This window comes from Pleurodeles waltl, chromosome 2_2, assembly GCF_031143425.1.
Source record: "Pleurodeles waltl isolate 20211129_DDA chromosome 2_2, aPleWal1.hap1.20221129, whole genome shotgun sequence".
NCBI classification, from domain to species: Eukaryota; Metazoa; Chordata; class Amphibia; order Caudata; family Salamandridae; genus Pleurodeles; species Pleurodeles waltl.
The window spans coordinates 1,071,539,772-1,071,562,437 of NC_090439.1; the positions used below are offsets into that span (position 1 = coordinate 1,071,539,772).

The 22,666-nt window shown below is 47.9% G+C and overlaps 1 protein-coding gene across 19 annotated transcripts in view; it reads right to left on the bottom strand.

The window, feature by feature from the left end:
• The window catches only part of PTK2 (protein tyrosine kinase 2), a 758,583-nt gene that overhangs the window by 359,242 nt on the left and 376,675 nt on the right, over positions 1–22,666 (bottom strand). For all 19 annotated transcript variants that reach the window (XM_069220826.1, XM_069220825.1, XM_069220824.1 and 16 more), the window contains one exon: positions 11,694–11,748. In XM_069220826.1, the coding sequence (XP_069076927.1) occupies positions 11,694–11,748 (55 nt within the window). The remainder of the gene's footprint in view (positions 1–11,693; positions 11,749–22,666) is intronic.

Consider the following 22,666-nt stretch of genomic DNA (forward strand, 5'->3'; position numbering starts at 1 on the left):
ATTTCTTTAAAGGGTTTAACCAATGAAATAGTTTTGCTTAGCTCAGGGGTCTCCAAACTATGGCCCGGGGGCTAGATTCGGCCCTCTACTAGGTTTGAACCGGCCCTCTGTTTTCCGAAGCTTCCGATTCCGATGATCAAAGAGAAATATATATCAACTTTGTTGGCAGCCTGTAGGGGGCAGCAGAGCCTCTTGATTCTTCTCTCTCGTAAATTTTGGACCCGCAATGTCGTCTTTGCCAGATCTTTGAAAAAGTGAGTTCCTAATGAGGATAATCCACGCTGCTGGAAACTCCAATAGCCAGAATTGTGTAGAAAGGTGCAGACAATTTATTTTTGTTCAACCTCTAATGGCTCGAGTTGATTTTGAGTTTCTTTTTTTTTTTCTACAGTTCTTTCTTGGAGTGTGCTTATTTTGATTATTGTGTGCTAAAAAATTGGGCAAATTATCCTTTGATGTAGATTTGTACATTTTCAGTATTTAACAATAATACAAAAATGACTAACCTGCTTTTTTTTAACTACAGTTAACTAATTGATTATTTCATCAGAGCATTTGCTAATGTTTGACATTTTTACTCATATATCATTTGGCAATTTCAGAATGACATTGTTTCTTTGTAATTGTCACATTTCTTTCTAGTTCTGAATCATATTCTGAATACAAAAAAGAGCCAAGTAAGCTTTATTCTTTTCATTTAAATTGTATTTATTCATTTATAAAACTGTTTTTTTACGGCCTGTGTACATATTTGTAAATATGATGTGGCCCTCGTACTGAAAAGTCTGGAGACCCCTGCCTCAGATGGCAAAATAAGGCTTGCATATTGGAATATGCTGTTTTCCAGTTGCATTTGTTTACTTTTTTAGGCATATTTTGTGCATTTTGCACACAGTAAGTGTAAAAGCAAAGGTAAAAGTGTCCTGAGAACCCGAACTGCAGGGTTTCGCCAGCATCAGTTTTCCCAAGTTAACAAGAACCAACAAACAAGCGACAGATTCAGTGTGAACCTCTGACATTACCTGTCTTCAGAGATCAGTGATGGTGCCTGCACCTCGCCGGAAATGTGAGATGAGGTAAACATCAATGAAAGAAACCCCCCCTCCATGAAAGGCACAGGGTCTTAATGCAGCTGACAATATTAAAACAGGCGACCCTATAATTTAAGGCTGATACCTCCTGACAGACTCCATTTCTAAGCCTAATGGCTCAGGAAACTGGGCTTCACAGGTGCACGTGCCAAGAAGCTGACAGTTCAGACTCTGCTAGCTCCGGAAGGCCAACCTCTGCTACCGAGACATTACCTGAAGTCTTCAATGCTTGCACCTGATATATTTCCAAGTTAAAAGGGGACAAAATATTGCAGAATAACAAGTAGCAAAAAATAACACATAGAAATGATGGGTTTAAGCCAAATACTGCGTAACATTACTAGATAGCTGGCAAGAGGTCCCTATGTTAGAGGCTAGAGAATAACTGAAGCCTAAGAAACATAACTGTTCACAAACACAAGCCCTTGAGGGTGAAGTGCAGGGGTCCACAAGGTGTAGCAGACACCGGGTACAGAATGCCGTGCAGGCCGGCGAATTAAGAGGCAGTATGTGTTGGGAAGGTGTCAAATATAGCACAGAGATGCCAACATAGGTTGCAAATAGGGCTCCTGGTTTTATGGTATTTCTTTTTATTTCTTTTTTACATTTCCATCTGTATTTGCCCATATTAATTTTGGGGTAATTTTGTCTGTATTTATCCATATTTTTTTGGGGTTGTGTGAAACAATGAAGCAGGAGCCGGTATACATCTACATGTATTTAATCAAAAAAATTTGCACTTATGCCTGAAAGCCCGGAAGGTTTCAGAGATAGAAATACACTCAGATGATAAAGTATGCACTTATAAGAAAAAATTCAAATTTTAGTATCCAGGGTGTGCATATCTACTGCTGTTTAGAGCTCTTTACTAAAATTCCTTTTAGGTCGCGCCTAGCAGCACGCAAGCACTGCTCTCTCGACATGCTGTAATCCATTTATGTGTGCTTTCATCACACCCATCACTTTCATTGGTCCTTAGCATGCTTTTCCAAATTCTTTTGGTTTGTTAGTTAAAAAGTTGCGTTTGTCCTGCCTTGAGGTTGGTTTGTTAGCGCTTTAGAGACTGACCCTGTTACATGGATTATTGCCCGATCGTCCCATATACCTTACTGTCACGCACTACTTTTTTCTCTGTGCTCCATGGCAGTATGTTGTTTCAGCATGTTGCTGTTTCTTTGCGGCGCCAACTGACCAAAGGTATTGGAGTGCTTTACATGAGCACCACTTACATTAGAGAAGGATACACTCATTTACAGTAGGCACAGAGGCATTAAGATATTTGCCCAGAATCACGGGATGTTGAGTCGACGCCAAGACTCGAACCTGGTTTCCCAGCTCCAAAGTTGGCAGCTCAGGCCATTAAGCCATATCCTCTTCCCTAGGATTTGCGTGCAACAGGCCTACAATTACTGTGATTACACAATGTATGGGAGAGGGCTGCTTTGACTCCGTCTTCGATCTCTTTCTGCAGCCTGTTCCTATTGTTTTGCACCTCGAGCGCTGATGGCGCTTTGCTCTTGGTTTTATAAGCTTCATCTGATTTTTTTCAGTCTCTCCCAAGAATTTGCCCCAGTGCCAAGAGGTTACCATAGATGAACATTTTATATTGACTCCTACATAGTTCTTTCGGTGGGCTTTTTGTATGTACAACAATAACATAACCAGATAACTCCACATGGCACCCCAGACAGTGTTCTACTCCTGGTGTTTAGTTTAACAACATTTGGCCTTGTGGGAGTTATCCTGGATCACTTCATTTGATCCAATGTCAGCTATGGTATGTTCCATCTGCCAATGCAATGTACTGCACAGCTATATACCTATAAGGTCTACACTTCAAAAGGGCAACAATTTATACCCCTTACCTGGTAAAGGTAAAGAATAAACAGATGCAGTACCCTTCAGCTATTCCGAATCAATAGGACATGCATCCATTTACCTAGCCTTTAAACTGACTGAATTGCCTTAGGTTAACTGCTGACACCATGGCACAGGCATATGCAACCCTGACATATCGAGCAGTGCCCAGCTATTAATGGCAATACTTTGGCCTATTAACTGCCACCTTGGCTTTTGGCGCTGCTCCAACCATCTTATTTTGATGTACTCCTCACATTAAGCATTGCCCTGGCTGTATTTGGCACAATGTGCATGGCCGTGGCATACTGGCATCACTTAGGCACATGGAGTGGTACCCTGGCGTATTTAGCAACATGTTGCAATGTTGAGAAGCACCTTTATATATGAACACCAGCATAGCTTGCACTCTGGCACATTAAACAGCTCCCCTGCCCCATTGAGCAGTGCCATGAGTTGCCATGCAGCACCCTGCCACCACAGCAACCCACTGGCTTTTCTAGCTGTGTTGTGCTGTTATTTGTACCTGCTGTAGACAAGAGTGTTGGATAGTGTTGCGTATTGATGTATTGTGTAATTTCCTAAATGTACGCTTTAACACAATCTTGCAGTACACTCCAATCCACATCACTCCAGTCAAACCCAGCCCATTTCAATCCACTCCACCTACACCAATCCACCCCTCCCAATCTAATCCACCCCTCCCAATCCAGTCTACCAAGACCAATCCAATCCACCTCATTCTAATCCAAACCTCTCACCCCACAACACTCCAATGCTCCCAACCCACCGACTCAAATCTGCCCCACACTAATCCAAAACAATCAACCCCACTCCAATCGAACCCTTGCCAAACCAAAACAATCTGTCCCACTCCGATCCATATCACTCGGTCCCCACTCCAATCCATATCACTCGGTCCCCACTCCAATCCATATCACTCGGTCCCCACTCCAATCCATATCACTCGGTCCCCACTCCAATCCATATCACTCGGTCCCCACTCCAATCCATATCACTCGGTCCCCACTCCAATCCATATCACTCGGTCCCCACTCCAATCCATATCACTCGGTCCCCACTCCAATCCATATCACTCGGTCCCCACTCCAATCCATATCACTCGGTCCCCACTCCAATCCATATCACAATCTGCCCCACTCCAATCCATATCACAATCTGCCCCACTCCAATCCATATCACAATCTGCCCCACTCCAATCCATATCACAATCTGCCCCACTCCAATCCATATCACAATCTGCCCCACTCCAATCCATATCACAATCTGCCCCACTCCAATCCATATCACAATCTGCCCCACTCCAATCCATATCACAATCTGCCCCACTCCAATCCATATCACAATCTGCCCCACTCCAATCCATATCACAATCTGCCCCACTCCAATCCATATCACAATCTGCCCCACTCCAATCCATATCACAATCTGCCCCACTCCAATCCATATCACAATCTGCCCCACTCCAATCCATATCACAATCTGCCCCACTCCAATCCATATCACAATCTGCCCCACTCCAATCCATATCACAATCTGCCCCACTCCAATCCATATCACAATCTGCCCCACTCCAATCCATATCACAATCTGCCCCACTCCAATCCATATCACAATCTGCCCCACTCCAATCCATATCACAATCTGCCCCACTCCAATCCATATCACAATCTGCCCCACTCCAATCCATATCACAATCTGCCCCACTCCAATCCATATCACAATCTGCCCCACTCCAATCCATATCACAATCTGCCCCACTCCAATCCATATCACAATCTGCCCCACTCCAATCCATATCACAATCTGCCCCACTCCAATCCATATCACAATCTGCCCCACTCCAATCCATATCACAATCTGCCCCACTCCAATCCATATCACAATCTGCCCCACTCCAATCCATATCACAATCTGCCCCACTCCAATCCATATCTCAATATGTCCCACTCCAACCCACATCAATATGTCCCACTCCAACCCACATCAATATGTCCCACTCCAACCCACATCAATATGTCCCACTCCAACCCACATCAATATGTCCCACTCCAACCCACATCAATATGTCCCACTCCAACCCACATCAATATGTCCCACTCCAACCCACATCAATATGTCCCACTCCAATCCATATCAATATGTCCCACTCCAATCCATATCACATACACACTGAGCTCATCCACCAAGCCCAGTACAACACTATCAGCAAATACTGCAAGGTTCCCTTAAGGTCACCACACAAATATAGACAAGTAACACCCAGCAGCCAAGTGACCGGAGGGCTGACATGTCCTCCTTCCATTTACATGCCTGGAATCATGGAGTGAGAAGTTCTATTCTCCGCCATTGCCAGGGAGAAGCAATAAAACCTGTAGACCTATGTCGAGACTGCTCACGCTACACATGACCAACCTGGGTGCATGGCTGCTGGGGGAACTCTTCTTTATGCCCTTAACTTTTAGCCAAGCTTAACAGCAGCCAGGATGGTGTACAACATGGCTAAAACACTATGACAAAGCCAATAGCTCCTGCATATGCGAGGCCGATTGGCTTTGCCAATGCTTGTTGTGACCTGGTTCTAATCTGTATACGTTCAAAAACTCACATGAATCACAGTCACATGGATTAAAATTCCGGTAGAGGATTATCCCACATTGATGTTCCAATGCATGATGTGCTGTGACTGGTTTAAAGTCCAGTTTGTATAGCGTTTGATACACCCGCTCCTGCTTTTTTCCATCACGTGTGATGGGACTGGTGGTGTGAGGCCTTGTACTATTCAACGTTAACTGGACAACAACTCATTTACTGTGTTGGTCATTCAGTGAGGTTTCAGCTGGTCACATAATGCACAATTACGCAAGGTGGGTTACTCTTCACACCTTTCTTTCCATCAATGTAGGATAAACCAGGGATTTCATTCAACTGGCAAGAGGCTCTCTTATTCACAGGAGGATCACTGTTTGCCAGTGTAGTTGAGGCTTTACATATTTTACTGGGTACACATTATAAAGTAATAAGTTTATCACTAGAATGCAGAGTGAGGTCAATGAAATCTATACCACACAAAGGCACCTGATGATCAGTTTGATTGGTTTAATAAGCAACACATGACACACATATTTTACACAATATATTTAAATTACCACTCAACTGCATATGGGCACCTGGTGGATACTTATTTTCTTGCACAAGCATAAAGATGATTTATTTTACATTAAATAACGTGTAAGTATGCTCTGTTGAAAAAATGATGTCAGTGCAATAACACATAAGAACACTGCATACACGTGTAAATTGTAGAAAGATGTCATCGGACTGTAAAGAACAAGTTACTTACCTTTTGGTAAAGCATTATCTGGTATAGACTATCTAGCTGCAGATTCCTTACCTTTGAATTCCCTGGTGTCAGCTTCGGATCCAGAATCTTTTTGCTGAGCAGTACCCTGCGCGCACCGTTGGGTGGCGTCGTTCGGCTCCACGTTGCTTCGTCAGTCATTGGAGCCATCTGTGATGTCACGGTCACCTATAAAGGCACCACCCCGGCGTGCATACATCAGTTCTTTTATCCACAAAACTTCCACGTCAGAAGCGCAGAGTCCTGGATAGAAGCAACATTTTGTCTGTGCAAAACTAGGGCCCTGAAAGGGATAAACCCTAACCCTACTAGATTTATCCGCAGAGTGGGGAGGCATGGGTGGGTGTAAGGAATCTGCAGCTAGATAGACTCTCTACCAGATAATGCGTTACCGAAGGTAAGTAACTTGTTCATCTGATAGAGACTTCTAGATGCAGATTCCTCACCTTTGAATAGATACCCAAGCCATAACCTCCTGGTGGTAGGTTGTGGATACTACTCCTTACACTAAGAAGTCCTGTAGGACTGAACGGGCAAAGTGTCCGTCTCTTTGTACCGGACTGTCCAGGAAGTAAGGTGTTGCCCACGTTTCCGCCTGACAGATCTCCAGGACTGGTATGCCTCGAGCTAGCACAGTGGTAGCAGCTTTGCCCCTGGCAGAATGAGCTTGCAAGCTCTCAGGAGGCTGCTTCTTGGCCAATGCGTAGCAGATCTTGATGCAGAGAACGACCCAGCACAAAATGGTGTGCTTTTGCACTGCCCGGCCCTTCTTTGCTCCAACATCCCCACAAAGAGTTTGTCATCCACCCAGAACTCTTTTGTGCGGTCAAGGCAGAACGACAATGCTCTTTTTGGGTCCAGTAAATAGAGTCGCTCCTCTTCTTTAGAGGGATGCGGTGGAGCAAAGAAGACGGGCGGGGTGATGTTCTGACCCAGATGAAATGCGCTCACCACCTTGGGGAGGAAAGAAGCATGAGTTCTGAGTACCAGCTCGTCTGGATAGATAGTGAGATACAGTGGCTTTGATGACTAGGCTTGCATCTCCCTCACCCTCCTGGCAGATGTTATTACCACGATGAAGGCTATCTTGATGTTGAGCAGCCAGAAGAACAGTTGTGCAAAGGCTCGAAGGGAGCACACAACAGAAATGTGAGGACCAGATTTAAGTCCCATTGGGGCATAACAAAGGTTGTAGGGGGTAACATATGTACAAGCCCTTTGAGGAATCTATGTACAATGGGGGAAATTAAACAGAGAAGGCTGATTAGGCAGCCGAAGAAATGCTGATAAGGTAGAAAGATAGACCTTGAGAGTCCCCAAGGCAGAACCCTGCTAGGCAAGAGAAAGAATGAAGAGAAGAATATCAGAAAGAGAAGCAAAAAGAGGATCAATGGACCTTCCTGTACAATAATACACAAAGTGTTTCCAATGGCAGGCGTATACCGTTTTAGTGGAGGGACGACTGGCTGCCAAAATATCTTTACAGACTTTGAGAGGAAGGTCAAAAGCCATCAACTGCCGCCGCTGAATCTCCACGCATGAAGGCGCAGAGTTGAGAGGTTCGGGTGGAGAAACCTCCCCTGCTGCTGCGATAAAAGATCCTCCTGAAGAGGCAGCCTGATTTGAGGATTGATGTTCATTTTGAGAAGCTCGGAATATCAGACGCTCCGTGCCCAATCCGGAGCAACTAGGATGACTTGGGCCCGGTCGTTCTTGATCTTTTTAAAACTCTGGGCAGGAGTGGTTTGGGCGGAAAAGAATGCAGGAGGCCTGAACTCCACTTGCGACGAAAAGCATCGCTGAGCGATTGCTGCTTTGGAAACTCCAAAGTGCAATACTGCGGACATTGTGCTTTTTTTTCTGCAGAGGCGAACAAATCTAACCAAGTCTCCTCCCACTGCTGAAAGAGTCCCTGCACCACCTCCGGATGGAGATACCACTCGTGATCCGCTAAGCATCGACGGCACAACCCCACACCGCCCTGCCTGTTGCAGTACCACATTGCGGTGGTGTTGTCTGAACACCTGCACTATCTTCCCTTTCACACCAGGAAGAAATGCTTTCAATCCCAGTCGGATCGCCCGGAGCTCCAACAAGTCGATATGGAGTTCGGACTCCGCCAGAAGCCCCTGATCTCTGCCTCTCCCAGATGGCCGCCCCATCCCAGAAGTGACGCATCTGTTACTACTATGAGATCTGGTTGTGGAAGGGTGAGGAGTCTGCCTTTGATCCAATCGCAGTTCACTAACCACCAATGCAGGTCTTTTGCAGTTCCCTCCGAGATCTGAACCGTGTCCCTGATGCTGCGCCCACTGGAACTTCAGGTCCCACTGCAGAGCCATCACATGCCATCTGTCATTTTTGACTAACAGGATGTAGGAAGTCATGAGTCCCAACAGCCTCAGCCTCAGAGACTGTCTCACCGAAATCCAGGATAGAGGCCGAAACATTGGAATCATAACCTGAATATCCTGGAACCACTGCTCAGGAGGATAAACCTGAAACTGCACTGTATCCATAACAGCTCCGATGAAAGGGAGCTTCTGAGAGGGAGTCAGGTGTGACTTCGGCACGTTTAAAGTGAACCCCAGAAAAATGCAGGAGGTCCGCCATAGTGTGAAGGTGGGTGACGAGAGCTTGGGACATAGGAGCTTTTCAACAGCCAGTCGTCGCGGTAGGGGAAGACTGAAAACCCCAACCTGCACAGATGAGCTGCTACCACCGCCATCACCTAGGTGAACACCCTAGGGGCACTGGTGAGACCGAAAGGAAGCACGGTAAACTGAAAGTGTTCGTGGCCCACCTAGAACCGCAAGTAACGCCTGTGGGCGAGCAGGATGGGGATGGGAAAACATGCATCCTGCAAGTCCAAAGCTACCATCAAGTCTCCTTGGTCGAGGGAAGAAGACCTGAGCTAGAGTGAGTATCTTGTATTTCTCCTTTTTGAGGAAGAGACTGATGTCCCTTAAATCCAAGATAGGGTGAAGACCCTTGTTCTTCTTTGGAATCAGAAAGTAGCCGGAATAGCAACCACTGCCTACTTCTGACATCGGGACCCTTTCTATGGCTCCCTTGGTCAAGAGAGCCATAACTTCCTCGCGGAGCAAGATTAAATGGTCCTCCATCAGCTGTTCTTTCAATGGAGGGATAGGGGGAGTGAAAGACTGGAAGGGGAGGGAACAGCCCTTCTGTATGATTTGCAAGAGCCATTTGTGCGATGTTATGGACCGCCAGTGAGGGAGATGAAATCTAATCGTCCCTCCAAATGGGCGAACATGGTCTTGCAGAACCATACTAGGAGAGCTTGGGTGTTGCAGAAGAGGGGGGCTTGTTGGTGGCTGACCTCTGGCTAGACCCTCTGGGTCTGAAGGTACCATGACCTTGTCCTCGCACTGGATGCTGTGAAGCTGGAGGATGGTGGCTGACTTGTGGTTGTTGTGGTTCCCCCGCCCCTCCCGAAGCCTCGAAAGGGGTGACAGGAAGACTGCTGGCAAGCAGGCACCGAGAGGCCCAAGGATCTGGTTGTGGCTCGAGTCTCCTTGAACCGCTCAAGCGCAGAGTCTACTTTCTCACCAAAAAAGGCCTGAGCCATTGAAGGGCATGTCATTGCCTGGACATCCCCTGAAAAGCCAGTGGTACGTAGCCAGGCGGGGCCACTGTCGAAGAAATCACCCTGCCCATCACCTCTTGGATTCCCTATCCAAGGGAGCAGTATGGAACGCACCACGAGATGCGAAGGCTTGGACCACTAAGCTCTCCGGGGTGGGATGTTGGGTGAGGAAACTAGGGTTGGTAGGACCTGGTCGATGGCGACAGCCAATTGTCCTATTCACAGGAGTCCATGTTTAGGGTTTGGACCACATCCCAAGCAGGACATCAGTAATGGCTCCGTTAAAGGGTAACAATGGCTCCGATGTAGCAACCCCCGGCTGAAGCACCTCTGTCAGGATGTTAGTGCCTGACCGGCACTGTAGGCAACTCCAGGTTCAAGACCTCAGCTGATCTACGCACCGCCATGGCATATGATGCTCCCTCCTCCGTAGCCACAGGAGGTGGTGAGAGCATACCAGCATCTGGAGAAGTATCCAGTCCGATGGCTTCCCCTAGATCCTCATACCAGTCCTGCTCCTCTAATCCATATTCCCAAGGGTCCTAGGACCCCTCCCACTCCTCACCTGTGCCTGGCTGATCACAATAAGCCTCAGTGGTGAGTCGGCACTGTCTAATTTGGAATCTGTGTTGTGCGATGTAATTTCAGCTCCAGATCATCTGGATTGAGGATAGGGCTTCCACCACGAGGGGGTGCTAGCGGTGGGGGGTGTGTCAACGTCAGGCCCAGCACCAGAGGAGGCCGACTGTGAGGAACTGGCACCAGTCTAGATCAGATATCGGCTCCTGGGGTCCCAACGGCGCAATGCCGAAGCCGCTGGCGTCGAATCGATGGGGCAGCTGCTGACCCCACGGGGTCCGAAGACCCAACCACTGAGGCACCCTGCTAAAAAAGCGAGGCGCATGACTTTGTAAAAGTCTTATTTGAGCAGGGGTCACTCCAACTCCCGGATAAGGGGTTAGAGACACGAGGTCAGCCCTGGCAACAGCTCCGCAGAACCGTGCTCAGAACCTCGATGTTCCCGTGACACCTAATCGGCCGGCGGGCGTAGCGAAGTCCAAGTCCGCTTGCACTTCTTCTTGTGCCTCTTCCCCGAGTGCCCCGAGGACCTCCAGTGGTAAGAAGAGGACTTGGAGCTCCTGAAGCGGTCCCATGACCTTCTTGAGCGGGACCGTGACATCCGAGGAGTCGCGCTGACCGAAGACAACTGCAGGGCTGCCATGAGCTTTAGAGACTGCTCTCTCAAAGCCTTCAGGGCCATGGTCCAGCAGTCTGATCACAACTTCGAGCCGTGGTCCCTGTTGAGGCACCAGAGACATACCTGCAGGGGGCCAGTCACCGACATGGTGCGATGACAGGCGCCACACAGCTTGACATCTTCCTGGATGACCTCTTCCTCGCACAGATGAAAAAAATCTTCAATAAAATGTTATTGCTCAGCAAAAAGATTCCAGATTCGAAGCTGACAGCAGGGACTTCAAAGGTAAGGAATCTGCAGCTAGAGGTCTCTATCAGATATGCTTATTTTCTCTTTTACTAGAGAAGATAATGTTTGCCTAAATAAGGAAACAGATTTTCACAGTAATTCAATACGAATGCAAGTGCAGCATAATTGTTATATACAAAATAAATGTCTCATCATTACATTTGTGGGACAGCCAGGCAGAGAATATTTCATTTGATATTTTGGTGCAAGAAAAATATTTTTGGGCAACATATTTTGCATCAATTCACAAGATCGTAATGAGAGTACCTTGACAGAATCCAGTAAGCTCTTTGGGAAAAACCTCTTCAACCCTACGTCTTTCCTGAAACACAAAAATAACAAGTATGGAACATCAAAATGCCAAACAAATTGTCAAACAAGTAAACAAATAAATGTTCATGCTACCCACTAAAAACAGCCCAGAATCTTAGAGGAACATATGCAGGCTGAGTGTGTGAGACTACTGTCTAGCTTATCCCGGTATTTATGTAATACAGCCTATGGCGGAATAGACCCTTCAGAGATTGGCACTAACCTGGTGCAGGCGTTATAATGTGTATGATCATTAATAGTGTGAAGAGGTACATCTGTAGTTATTAATCAGCACAAAACTACAGTTTCAGTATTGTGATACCGACAGATATCTGTGACGCATTAGTCATATGGTAAAATGAAATTTGAGTGCAGCTCCAATGATACGTTAGTCATATCTTCGTTCCTTCCGGTACTTGAGGATTTGTCATATTTCTCTTGCTCAGTTACTAATGAGATTCCGGGCCTCTGTTTCCCTTGATGTGACAAGTTAATTACACTGCTTGCCAGCTGGATTATCAAACACCTCTCCACATAACAGCCATGTAACAGTGCTTAGGCTTGTCTTTGGGAAAGGAAAGGGTAGGGCTGGAATCTGCATGTGCTAATTACCTTTCACACAGCATCTGGCCTAGGCTCATTCCCACAGAAACAAAGGAGGACAGTCACATCTCTGGGGCCAAGCACAGATGAGTAGAATCTGGTAGGAAGCTGCTGAGTGTGGTGAGCACCTCTGGTGTTATAACCTTATACCAGGTCCAGGTATCCCCTATTAGTGAAGTGTAGGCAGTGTCTAGGAAGCCAGGGCTCTCTAGAGGTAGCTGTGTATGAGCAGCCAAGATGTATCTAGGAGACATGCAAAGCTTACACAATACCACTATGGTCACACAACACTTACACACCTGAAACCACCACACAGTGTTATACAAATGCTAGGCTATTGAACAGGCAATCCCCAACTGGAGGTAAGTAAACACACTATTATATACACATTAGCAATCAGTAAATAGCATAGAAAGTAATAGGCATTGGTAAAAGCAACAGCAAATAGTGAGGACCCTAGGGGAGGGCCAAATCATATACTAAAAAAAGTAGAATGTGAAAGGCAGTCCTCCACCCAAGGAAGTGGAATCAGTGGAGGGGAGCTGGAGGAGCCAGGAACCCCAATAGGTGAGTACCAGAGTGGCCCCCAGCGACCAGGAGAGCAGAGGTAAGCACCTGGTTTCCCCCAAAACCAACAGGAGAACTTTGGAAAAGGATTATGTAAAACCCAACCAAGACTGGAAGAACCCAAAGGTGGATCCTGACAGAAGCGGACCTGCAAGGGAAATGGACCAAGTCTAGTTCGAGATGGAGTGACCGGTTGTGGCAGGAGCCACTACCCACCCTTCTGTGGATGCAGGACCAGTTCGACAGTGGATGAAGGTCAGCAGTGCAGCACAGGAGATGAAGAAGAGTCCCAGGAGTGATGCCAGTGATGTCCACGGTCGTGATGCAGTTGGTTACTGGGGCTGAAAAGCCACCAACAAGCATTGGCAAATGCAAGAGACAGGGAAGGTTTGCATGGGCTGAAGAGGACCAGCAAGATCCAGGGGACTCAACCCAAGGAGGGGAGTCAGAGGTGACCCTCAGCAGCTGGGAAAGTCACAAGAAGAGGAGACAGCCCCCACAGGCAACCCACGGGCAGCAGGCACAGGAGTCGCAGTGAGGCCCACTCGGCACGCCTGGAGGAGTGTCCCACGTCACTGGAGCAGCAGACAGGAGACTGTGTGTAGCAGGAAACTGAAGGCCGGGCCTACTCAGAGCCTGAAGAGCCCTTGGAGGAGAAACAAGCAAGCCTTGGTAGCTGAAAGAGTCGTGGTGCAAAGGGGTACTGCCCTGCAAGAAAAGGCAAGGGCTTACTGTCTCCCAAGTTGGACAGCTGGTAGAGAGGACCAAGGGGAAGGCTCCACACCACCACCTGTGAAGCAGGATCCACGCAGCTCAGGAGAAGAGAAGATCCATGCAGCCCGTAGTCGCAGTTGGTGCTGCGAATGCAGGGGAGTGACTCCTTCACTCCAAGGGAGATTCTTTCTTGCTTCTTGTGCAGGTTGAAGACTTGTCGCCCTCAGATGATGCACAGCCAGGGAAATGTTGCAGTTGCTGGAAGGAGCCGGAGAAACAATGTTGCAGAGCTAAGTCGTCGCTGGATTTGCAGATTGTCGGTTCCTGGAGGGTCAAGTTGTAGTGCCAGTAGCCAGAAGATGGAGTAAACGATGCAGAGGAGTCCTGCTGGAATCTTGCAAGTCAAATCTGAGGGCCCACACAAGAGGGCGACCCTAAATAGCTCAGAAAGGGTGACCACCTATCAGGAGGGGGCTCTGACATCTCCTACCTGACCTGGCCACTCAGATGCTCCCAGGGGTCTCTGTCCACCTTGGATTCAAGATGGCAGAACCAAGTGGCCAACTGGAGGAGCTCTGGGCACCCACCACCTTTAGGGTGGTGATGGGCAGGGGAGTGGTCACTCCCCTTTCCTTTGTCCAGTTTCGCGCCAGAGCAGGGACCGGAGGCCCCCAGACTGGTGCAAACCAGTTTATGCAAGGAGGGCACCAAATGTGCTCTTCAAAGCATACCGGTGGGCTTGCGGAGGCTACCCCTCCCAAGGCATGTAACATCTATTTCCAAGGCCTCCTCTCCCACAGAAAGTCCTTTGTTCTGCTTTCCTCTGCCTGAGCTGGTCAAGCAGCCGGAGGGCAGAAACCTATCTGAGGAGTGGCAGCAGCGCGGGCTGCCCAGAAAACCCCAAAAGACTGGTAAGAGCAATGCTAGGGGTCCTCTAAGGAGCCCCCATAGTGTATGCAATCATACAACCAATACTGGCAACAGTACTGGGGTATGATTCCGACATGTTTGATACCAAACATGCCCAGATTCGGAGTTGCCATTATGTAGCTGGACACAAAATAGCTTCCCTTCACTTATGAAGTCCAGCGTAATGGTGCTGGAGTTTATAGGGGCACCTCTGCTCATGCAGGGGTGCCCTCTCATACAGGTACCTTCCCCTCTGGGCTAGGAGGGCCTACCACAGCATGCACCTTTTCACGCTAGTTGCAATGGCTGGCCTGCAGACACATTTTGCATGGGCTCCCATGCGTGGCACACTACATGCTGCAGCCCATGGGGAACCCATAGTGCCCCAATGCTGTGGGTACCCAAGGCAAAAAGTGGGGGTAACCATGCCAAAAAGAGGGTACTTTCCTACAAATCTCACTCATGGATTTCAGGATATAACCAGCGAAGGCAAAGAGCCCTGGGGGTCAAAGCAAGCACACTGGATTATTTGAGGGGGCATGCCACCATTCTCCAAGAAGGCAGCTCCAGGGGAGCGCCCATGTTCCAGGAGCATTTCCACACTCCAGGTGCCCATGTCTGGAGCATGGGGGGCCACCCAGTGCATCAAGCCTCACATGGGCTGACCACAGGCAGAAAGAAAAAGAAAGCACAAGTCTACTGACCCATTTCTGCTTTTTCGCAGGCAGGTGGGAAGAGAATGCAGGCTCAGGACCCACACAAAAAAGCTGTGTCAGGTCACAGGAGCTGGCTAGGCTCCATCAGGTGCCCTCCCAAAGAAGCTCCCATGAAGGCCAACTTGGGTGCCCTACAAAAGGGAAGGGGGACTCAGAACAAACAAAAAATACAATAAGGGGCGCCTTAGAGAGCACTTTGACTGACAAAAATGAAAAGGATAAATAGCATGGCCACTGGGGGTCACTCCATAAGCTCCTGAAGGCCAATCAGCTGTGCCTGAAGTGCAACATAATCCTTTGCAAAGGGATAGAAAAATTACATATTTTTCTTTGTTGTGGTCCAGGAAGGGAAAGAGCACCACAAACGTAAACAAGAGGTCCTGGGGGCTGCAATGAATGCAGCACCTCCCACAGGAGCCCCCCATAATGTTTTATTGAAAGTCAGCCTACGTCTTCCAGTGGCTTATGACCCTGGAAGACTTCTGGTTGAGTTTCAAGCAATCCTGGAATTCTGGAGTGTGGGGACTCCAGTTGGATGGCCATGAGACTGCAGGAGCAGCACAACATGTTAAAAGTAGAAAAAGACGCATTTTATATTAAACTGAAATAATGTACTGATGATGACAAAATTGACCATTAATCACTATATGTTTTGATGGAAGTCATGAAGAGAGTTAACAGTTTATCATGTTTTAATGGAGGTCACTGAAATGTTTTGAAGGTCACTGAAACGTTTCAAAATGCTTTACTGAAAATCACAGGGCTAACAGTGAGTAACGGCAGGCCTTAATGAATGTCACTGTAAGATGGTACCATTCACAGCAGTTTAAGTTTTAAATTGGGCATATTTTTGCTTTTACAAACATCGTGGCACTCTGGCAAAGCCAGTACGCCAGCCATCAGGCCATTTGATAACTGCACAGCCCTTATGGTGTGGCTGGTGTAGGAAGTTGGCTCTGTATGCACTATTTCCAAGTAAGAGATAGTGTGCACAGAGTCCAAGGGTTCCCCTTAGAGGTTGATAGTGGCAAAATTAGATAATTCTAATGCTCTATTTTGTGGTAGTGCGGTCGAGCAGTAGGGTTATCAGAGGGTAGTGTTAAGCATTTGTTGTACACACAAAGGCAATAAATGAGGAACACACACTCAAAGACTTACTCCTGGCAAATAGGTTTTTATATAGAAAAATATATTTTCTTATTTTATTTTAAGAACCACAGGTTCCAGATTTGCAGTAAACACTTTAAATGCAAGGTACTTCACTTAGATACTTTAGGAACTTTGAATAAAAGCTATATCATACACAGTCTTTGTAAAAATGGCAATAAGCTATTTTCAAAGTGGACACAGTGCAAAAATCAACAGCTCCCTGGGGAGTTAAGTAAAGGTTAGTTTGTGAGGTAAGTAAAACACTTACAAGTCTCAGTTCTGGGGCAAAGGCAGCCCACCGTTGGGGGTTCAAGGCAACCCCAAAGTTACCACACGAGCAGCTCAGGGCCGGTCAGGGGCAGAGGTCAAAGAGGTGCCCAAAACACATAGGCACCTATGGAGAACAGGGTGATCCGGTTCCAGTCTGCCCGCAGGTAAGTACCTGCGTCCTCAGGGGGCAGACCAGGGGGGTTTTGTAGAGCACTGGGGGGGGGGGGGGGGGAGACACACAAGTAGGCACACAACACACCCTCAGCGGCACAGGGGCGGCCGGGTGCAGTGTGCAAAGCAGGCGTCGGGTTTTGTATTGGTTTCAATGGAGGGACCTGCGGGTCACTTTAGCGGTGCAGGCAGGCACAGGGGGGCTTCTCAGGACAGCCACCACCTGGGCTAGGCAGAGGGTCGTCTGGGGGTCACTCCTGCGCTGAGGTTCGGTTCCTTCAGGTCCTGGGGGCTGCGGGTGCAGTGCTGGTTCCAGGCGTCGGGTCCCTTGTTACAGACAGTCGCAGTCAGTGGGAGCCTCTGGATTCTCTCTGCAGGCGTCGCTGTGGGGGTTCAGGGGGGTCGTCTCTGGCTACTCACGGACTCGCAGTCGTCGGGGAGTCCTCTCTGTGGTGTTTGTTCTCTGGATCTCGAGCCGGGGGCTTCAGGTGCAGTGTGTGAAGTCTCACGCTTCGGGCGGGAAACGTGCAGTCTTTGAAAGTTGCTTCTTTGTTGCAAAGAAGTAGCTGGTTTTGAGCAGGGCAGCTGCTCACTGGAGTTTCTTGGTCCTTTAGGCCAGGGCAGTCCTCTGAGGCTTCAGAGGTCGCTGGTCCCTGTCGGATGCGCCGCTGATTGCAGATTTTCGAAGTTGGAGACAGGCCAGTAGGGCTGGGGCCAAAGCAGTTGTCGTCGTCAGTCTTCTCTGCAGGCTTGTAGGTCAGCAGTCCTTCTCGTTTCTTCAGGTTGCAGGAATCTAGTTTCCTAGGTTCTGGGGTGCCCCTAAATACTGAATGTAGGGGTGTGTTTAGGTATGGGAGGGCAGTAGCCAATGGCTACTGTCCTTGAGGGTGGCTACACCCTCTTTGTGCCTCCTCCCTGTGGGGTGGGGAGGGGGGGGGGCACATCCCTAATCCTATTAGGGGAATCCTCCAAACTCAAGATGAAGGATTTCTAATGGCAGGGGTCACCTCAGCTCAGGACACCTTAGGGGCTGTCCTGACTGGTGGGTGACTCCTCCTTGTTTTTCTCATTATCTCCTCCAGCCGTGCTGCCAAAAGTGGGGGCAGTGGCCGGAGGGGCGGGCATCTCTCACTAGCTCACCGCCAGGTGTTTCAGTTCCTGCAGGGGGAGGTGAGAAGCACCTCCACCCAGTACAGGCTTTGTTCCTGGCCACAGAGTGACAAAGGCACTCTTCCCCATGTGGCCAGCAACATGTCTGGTGTGTGGCAGGCTGGCAGAAACTGGTCAGCCTACACTAGAAGTCGGGTAGGTATTCAGGGGGCATCTCTAAGATGCCCTCTGGGTGTATGTTACAATAAATTACACACTGGCATCAGTGTGCATTTATTGTGCTGAGAAATTTGATACCAAACTTCCAAGATTTCAGTGTAGCCAATATGGAACTGTGGAGTTTGTGTCTGACAAGCTCCCAGACCATATACTCTTATGGCTACCCTGCACTTACAATGTCTAAGGTTTTGCTTAGACACTGTAGGGGCATAGTGCTCTTGTACATATGCCCTCACCTGTGGTATAGTGCACCCTGCCTTAGGGTTGTAAGGCCTGCTAGAGGGGTGACTTACCTATGCCACAGGCAGTGTGAGGTTGCCACGGCACTCTGAGGGGAGTGCCATGTCGACAGTCTTGTTCTCCCCACCAGCACACACAAGCTGTGAGGCAGTGTGTATGTGCTGAGTGAGGGGTCGGTCCCCAGGGTGGCATAAGACATGCTGCAGCCTTTAGAGACCTTCCTTGGCATCAGGGCCCTTGGTACCAGTTACAAGGGACTTATCTGAGTGCCAGGGCTGTGCCAATTGTGGAAGCAAAGGTACAGTTTAGGGAAAGAACACTGGTGCTGGGGCCTGGTTAGCAGGGTCCCAGTACACTTTCAATCAAAACTTAGCATCAGCAAAGGCAAAAAGTTAGGGGGTTAACCATGCCAAGGAGGCATTTCCTTGCAGCTGGTATATCTGGAGGAGAGTGGGGGTGATAAAGGGGAAATCATGGTGTCAGGGCTCCCTGTTAGGAGGGTGCTACTGTATTTATTTCCACCTGCCATTATACAAATATTTGTAAATTAATGTGTAGTACTGAGTAGTATGGGTGTAATAAATTGTTTTTTCTTTTTATAAGTAAAAGCACAGACTAGAAAATTGATTGTGTTTTGTTTGTTGTGTACCAGAGGACAGGGGTGCTAGTTCAAACTACCTTGCATGAGTAGGTCTTGAACTGGTCTGCTTGGCTCTCCTGGGAGTTAACTGCTACAATGGACTGCTTGGTTCCCAACAGATGGAAGGTTGTGCACTTAAGACTTGAGAAGGACCCACATCCTTCCCAATTAATAACCCACTTTCTAACAACCATTAAGAATACAGTTACAAACATGACACTACAATCAAATTGGCCTGCAAACAGAATGACAACACAAAAGGTAACTTACCTCCATCCCAAAACAGACTACATTTATGGTCAGTTGCTGGCTTCTATAATGGGTAATCCTCATAGAAACCACACCCAAACTGTAGGAAAGTCCTCCTTTTTGACATGGTCACTCCCACTTTTTGCCTGGTACATGATGCAATTTTGACTAAAAGTATACTGGGTTCCTAATATCCGGGTTCCCAGTACCAGATCTCTTTCCCTAAAACTGTGCAATTGTTCCCCAATAGACAATACCTTTGCCCCCCTGTAAGTCCCTAGTAAATGGCACCAAAGGTACCTATGGCATAGGTACCAAAGAGCGTCCCCAAGGGCTGCAGAATGTATTGTGCCATCCTCAGGGACCCCTCACCTAGCTCATGCAGACTGCCATAGCAGGCTGCTAGTCTTGGTGCAGCTAAAATTTAAAACACCACATGGCACACAGCATGTGTGCCAGGCCCATTAACACTGCACGCAATATATGCACGTCACCCCTAGAGCAGGCCTTACAGCCTTAAGGCAGGGTGCATTATATTATGTGTGGACATATCTGCAGCAGCAGATATGTCCCTGTTATGCCTTTGTCTATTCTTAGACACAGTAAGTGATCGCAGAAGCCATTTTAAGTACATGTGCAGGACTCTAGTCAGTACGAGTTCCCCAGCTACATGATGGCATCACTGAAACTAGGGATGCCTGGTATCAAACAACTTGCATTAATAAACCCTAAATCGTTCCAGTGATGGATAGATTAATACATGCACCCAGAAGGCACCTTAGAGGTCGTCCCCTCACCCCCAAAAAAACCAATTCCTACGAACTGCTGGTGTTTCTGCCAACTAGTGTTAGCCAGCCTCCCAACAACAGACATGTTTCTGATCCCCAAAGCTAAGAGCCTCCACTGTTGGACAGTCGGGAACAAGGCCTGCTTTGGCAGGGGAGTTAACAGACCCCCACCCAAAAGGATGACCTACATATCTGCATTCCAAGGCGGGGGCTTCAAAGAAGCTCACTGCCCTTGGTATGCACATCTGGCTTCCCTCAAAGGAGGTGCTGACATCCTCCCCTGCTCCCCCACCCCCCAAACCCCAAGGCCCATTTGGCACCTGGACAGGCAGGAAAATTACTAGTCAGAAAGGCCTGTCCACCTCTTAGGTCAGTTCCACCCCAAGGTGAGCTGCCCAATGTGGACAGGAAATTTTAAAGTCTGGCATCTTGGTGATAGCAGAAATAGGAACTCTGGAAAAGGGTTACGCCCACTTCCCACAGGAAGTGGTCTTATAGGGGGTGTAGGGACCCCAGGAGTAGGTAGCCTATTGGCTACTACCCTACAAAAAAACATCCCTACATTCAGTATTTGAGGGGCCCCTGGCACCAGAAAATCGGATCCTGCTGACCTGAAGAAGAGGGCACTACAGAGACAAAAACGGAAGACCAGTCATGGACTCAGCGCCTACCATGCCAGTCTGCTTGCTAACTTTGCCAATTGTGCCAAAGATGCCTAGTCCTGCAGCTGCTTTCACCTCCAAAAGCATGGGAGGACTGCCAGCCTTCACTAAAGAGCAAGGAACTCCCGTGGAGCAGCGGAGCTGCTTCCCTGCATCTTGCAGGCACCCCAAAAGACACTGAGTGGACTTCCATCCACCAAAACCCAACGCTATACAGCACCACTGCACCCGAGCCCCCTAGCCCTAGTTGAAGTGGCCCAACAGTGCCAACATGGTCCCCAGATCCTCCAGATTCAAGTCCATTGTAGGTCTTACCATTGTGTCCTTCAAGCCGACGCCTGCATCCTCTTTGTGCAGGCCCCCTTCTACTGCGACAGCCTCAGGTGACGGAAACCTGACAGTCCACTGCATCTCTGCACCATAACACCCCAGCCCAAGAAGCAGAGGACCACCGGTGTCTCTCTCCCTGAGCATCGCGAGATCTGAACCCCCCTCTGTTGGTTCATCCTTAATGGCCCTCCAGTTCCTACTTGCAGAACCTTTCTGAACCGGACTAATCCCCATTGACTTCCAAGGGGCACCCAATGCTGAACTACACTATTGCACATGGCTGAAACAGTACTGCCCAAGGTGTGGCCTAGGACCCTGCCCTATACGTACCTTAAGTCTGGAAGATTGGTCCTGTAAGTTACTGTAGAGTACCTGTTTGCAACACAGGTTCTCTCCCTAGGGTAATATTGGAGCTACAGAAATTGCACTAAGTGACAACTTTTCGAAACTGTAATGTTTTCTCCTGCAAAATGTACTTACCTGATCGTATTGACTCTGGTGCCTAAATATATTTAAAGATAGCTGCTATTTTTATAAGTAGGTTTGGATCTCTTTCTTGAGTCATGTGTGCTATTTAATGACTGTGTGTCTATTTGCAGATGTCTAACACTCCTCTCTGATAAGCTTGAGGCTGCTCGAGCACACTACCCCCTAAGAGAGCACTTTGGGATTTCCGGACCAAGCACCTGTCTACTAGTAAGGGAATTACTGGACTCTCAGCACATTATATTTCATTTTGATATAGTACATAAAGAGACAGTTTCCTACACAAACATAATTGAAGCCAAACTTGGAAAGGGGTATTGATGCGACAGCACTGTAAATATGTGCCCTACTTGTAGATACTAAATTTTGCTGCAATCATTCAGGAAACTGGAGTCATTTTGTGACATTATTAATGCAATAGAATATAATGAAAAGATGCATACGGCTGTAGTAAGAAAATATGCGCTACTGTCATTTCCTATTGGAAAGTATGGAGTGACTTGAAGGCTGGTACCATTTGCAGAATGTGTTTGCTCTGGCGTAGCTGGGACTGAGTGGAAATTGAGGTAGTGTGTGTTGCGGTGAAGAAGATGCCACGCACACAGATAGAAGTCACGAGGGCAGAGGAGTGTGCAGGTTCATCACTAAGTGACATCTTGCAATGACAGAACATCAGCAGCAACCAGTAAGGTTTAAGCTCCTGTTAACTGTTGCTGCCCGCCAGGCACCTGAACTATACAAGTCTCCGAAAATTTGGAGATTAAAGAACACGTGGTTTTTCCCAAAATACCCGTGGACCGTACAATTAACAAGTACAGAGTTGGTGTGAAGCAATAGCCCCTTATATAAGATTTGCACGCCACACATCTAAAGTTATAGACAAACATTCGAGCTATTTTAAATCTCTTTTGAAAATGGTGTTCCCACCCAGTGCACTGTACTCTATTATTATATTCGTTAAAAAAACGAATTGTTTCATATTAAACTCTGTATTTAAAAAAATTAAATGTAGAAAACACGAAAAACAAAGTATGAGCACGACATCAGTGTAATGAACAGCGTGGTGCACCCGGTGCTCACAGAGCGACCTTAGAACCGAAATCAC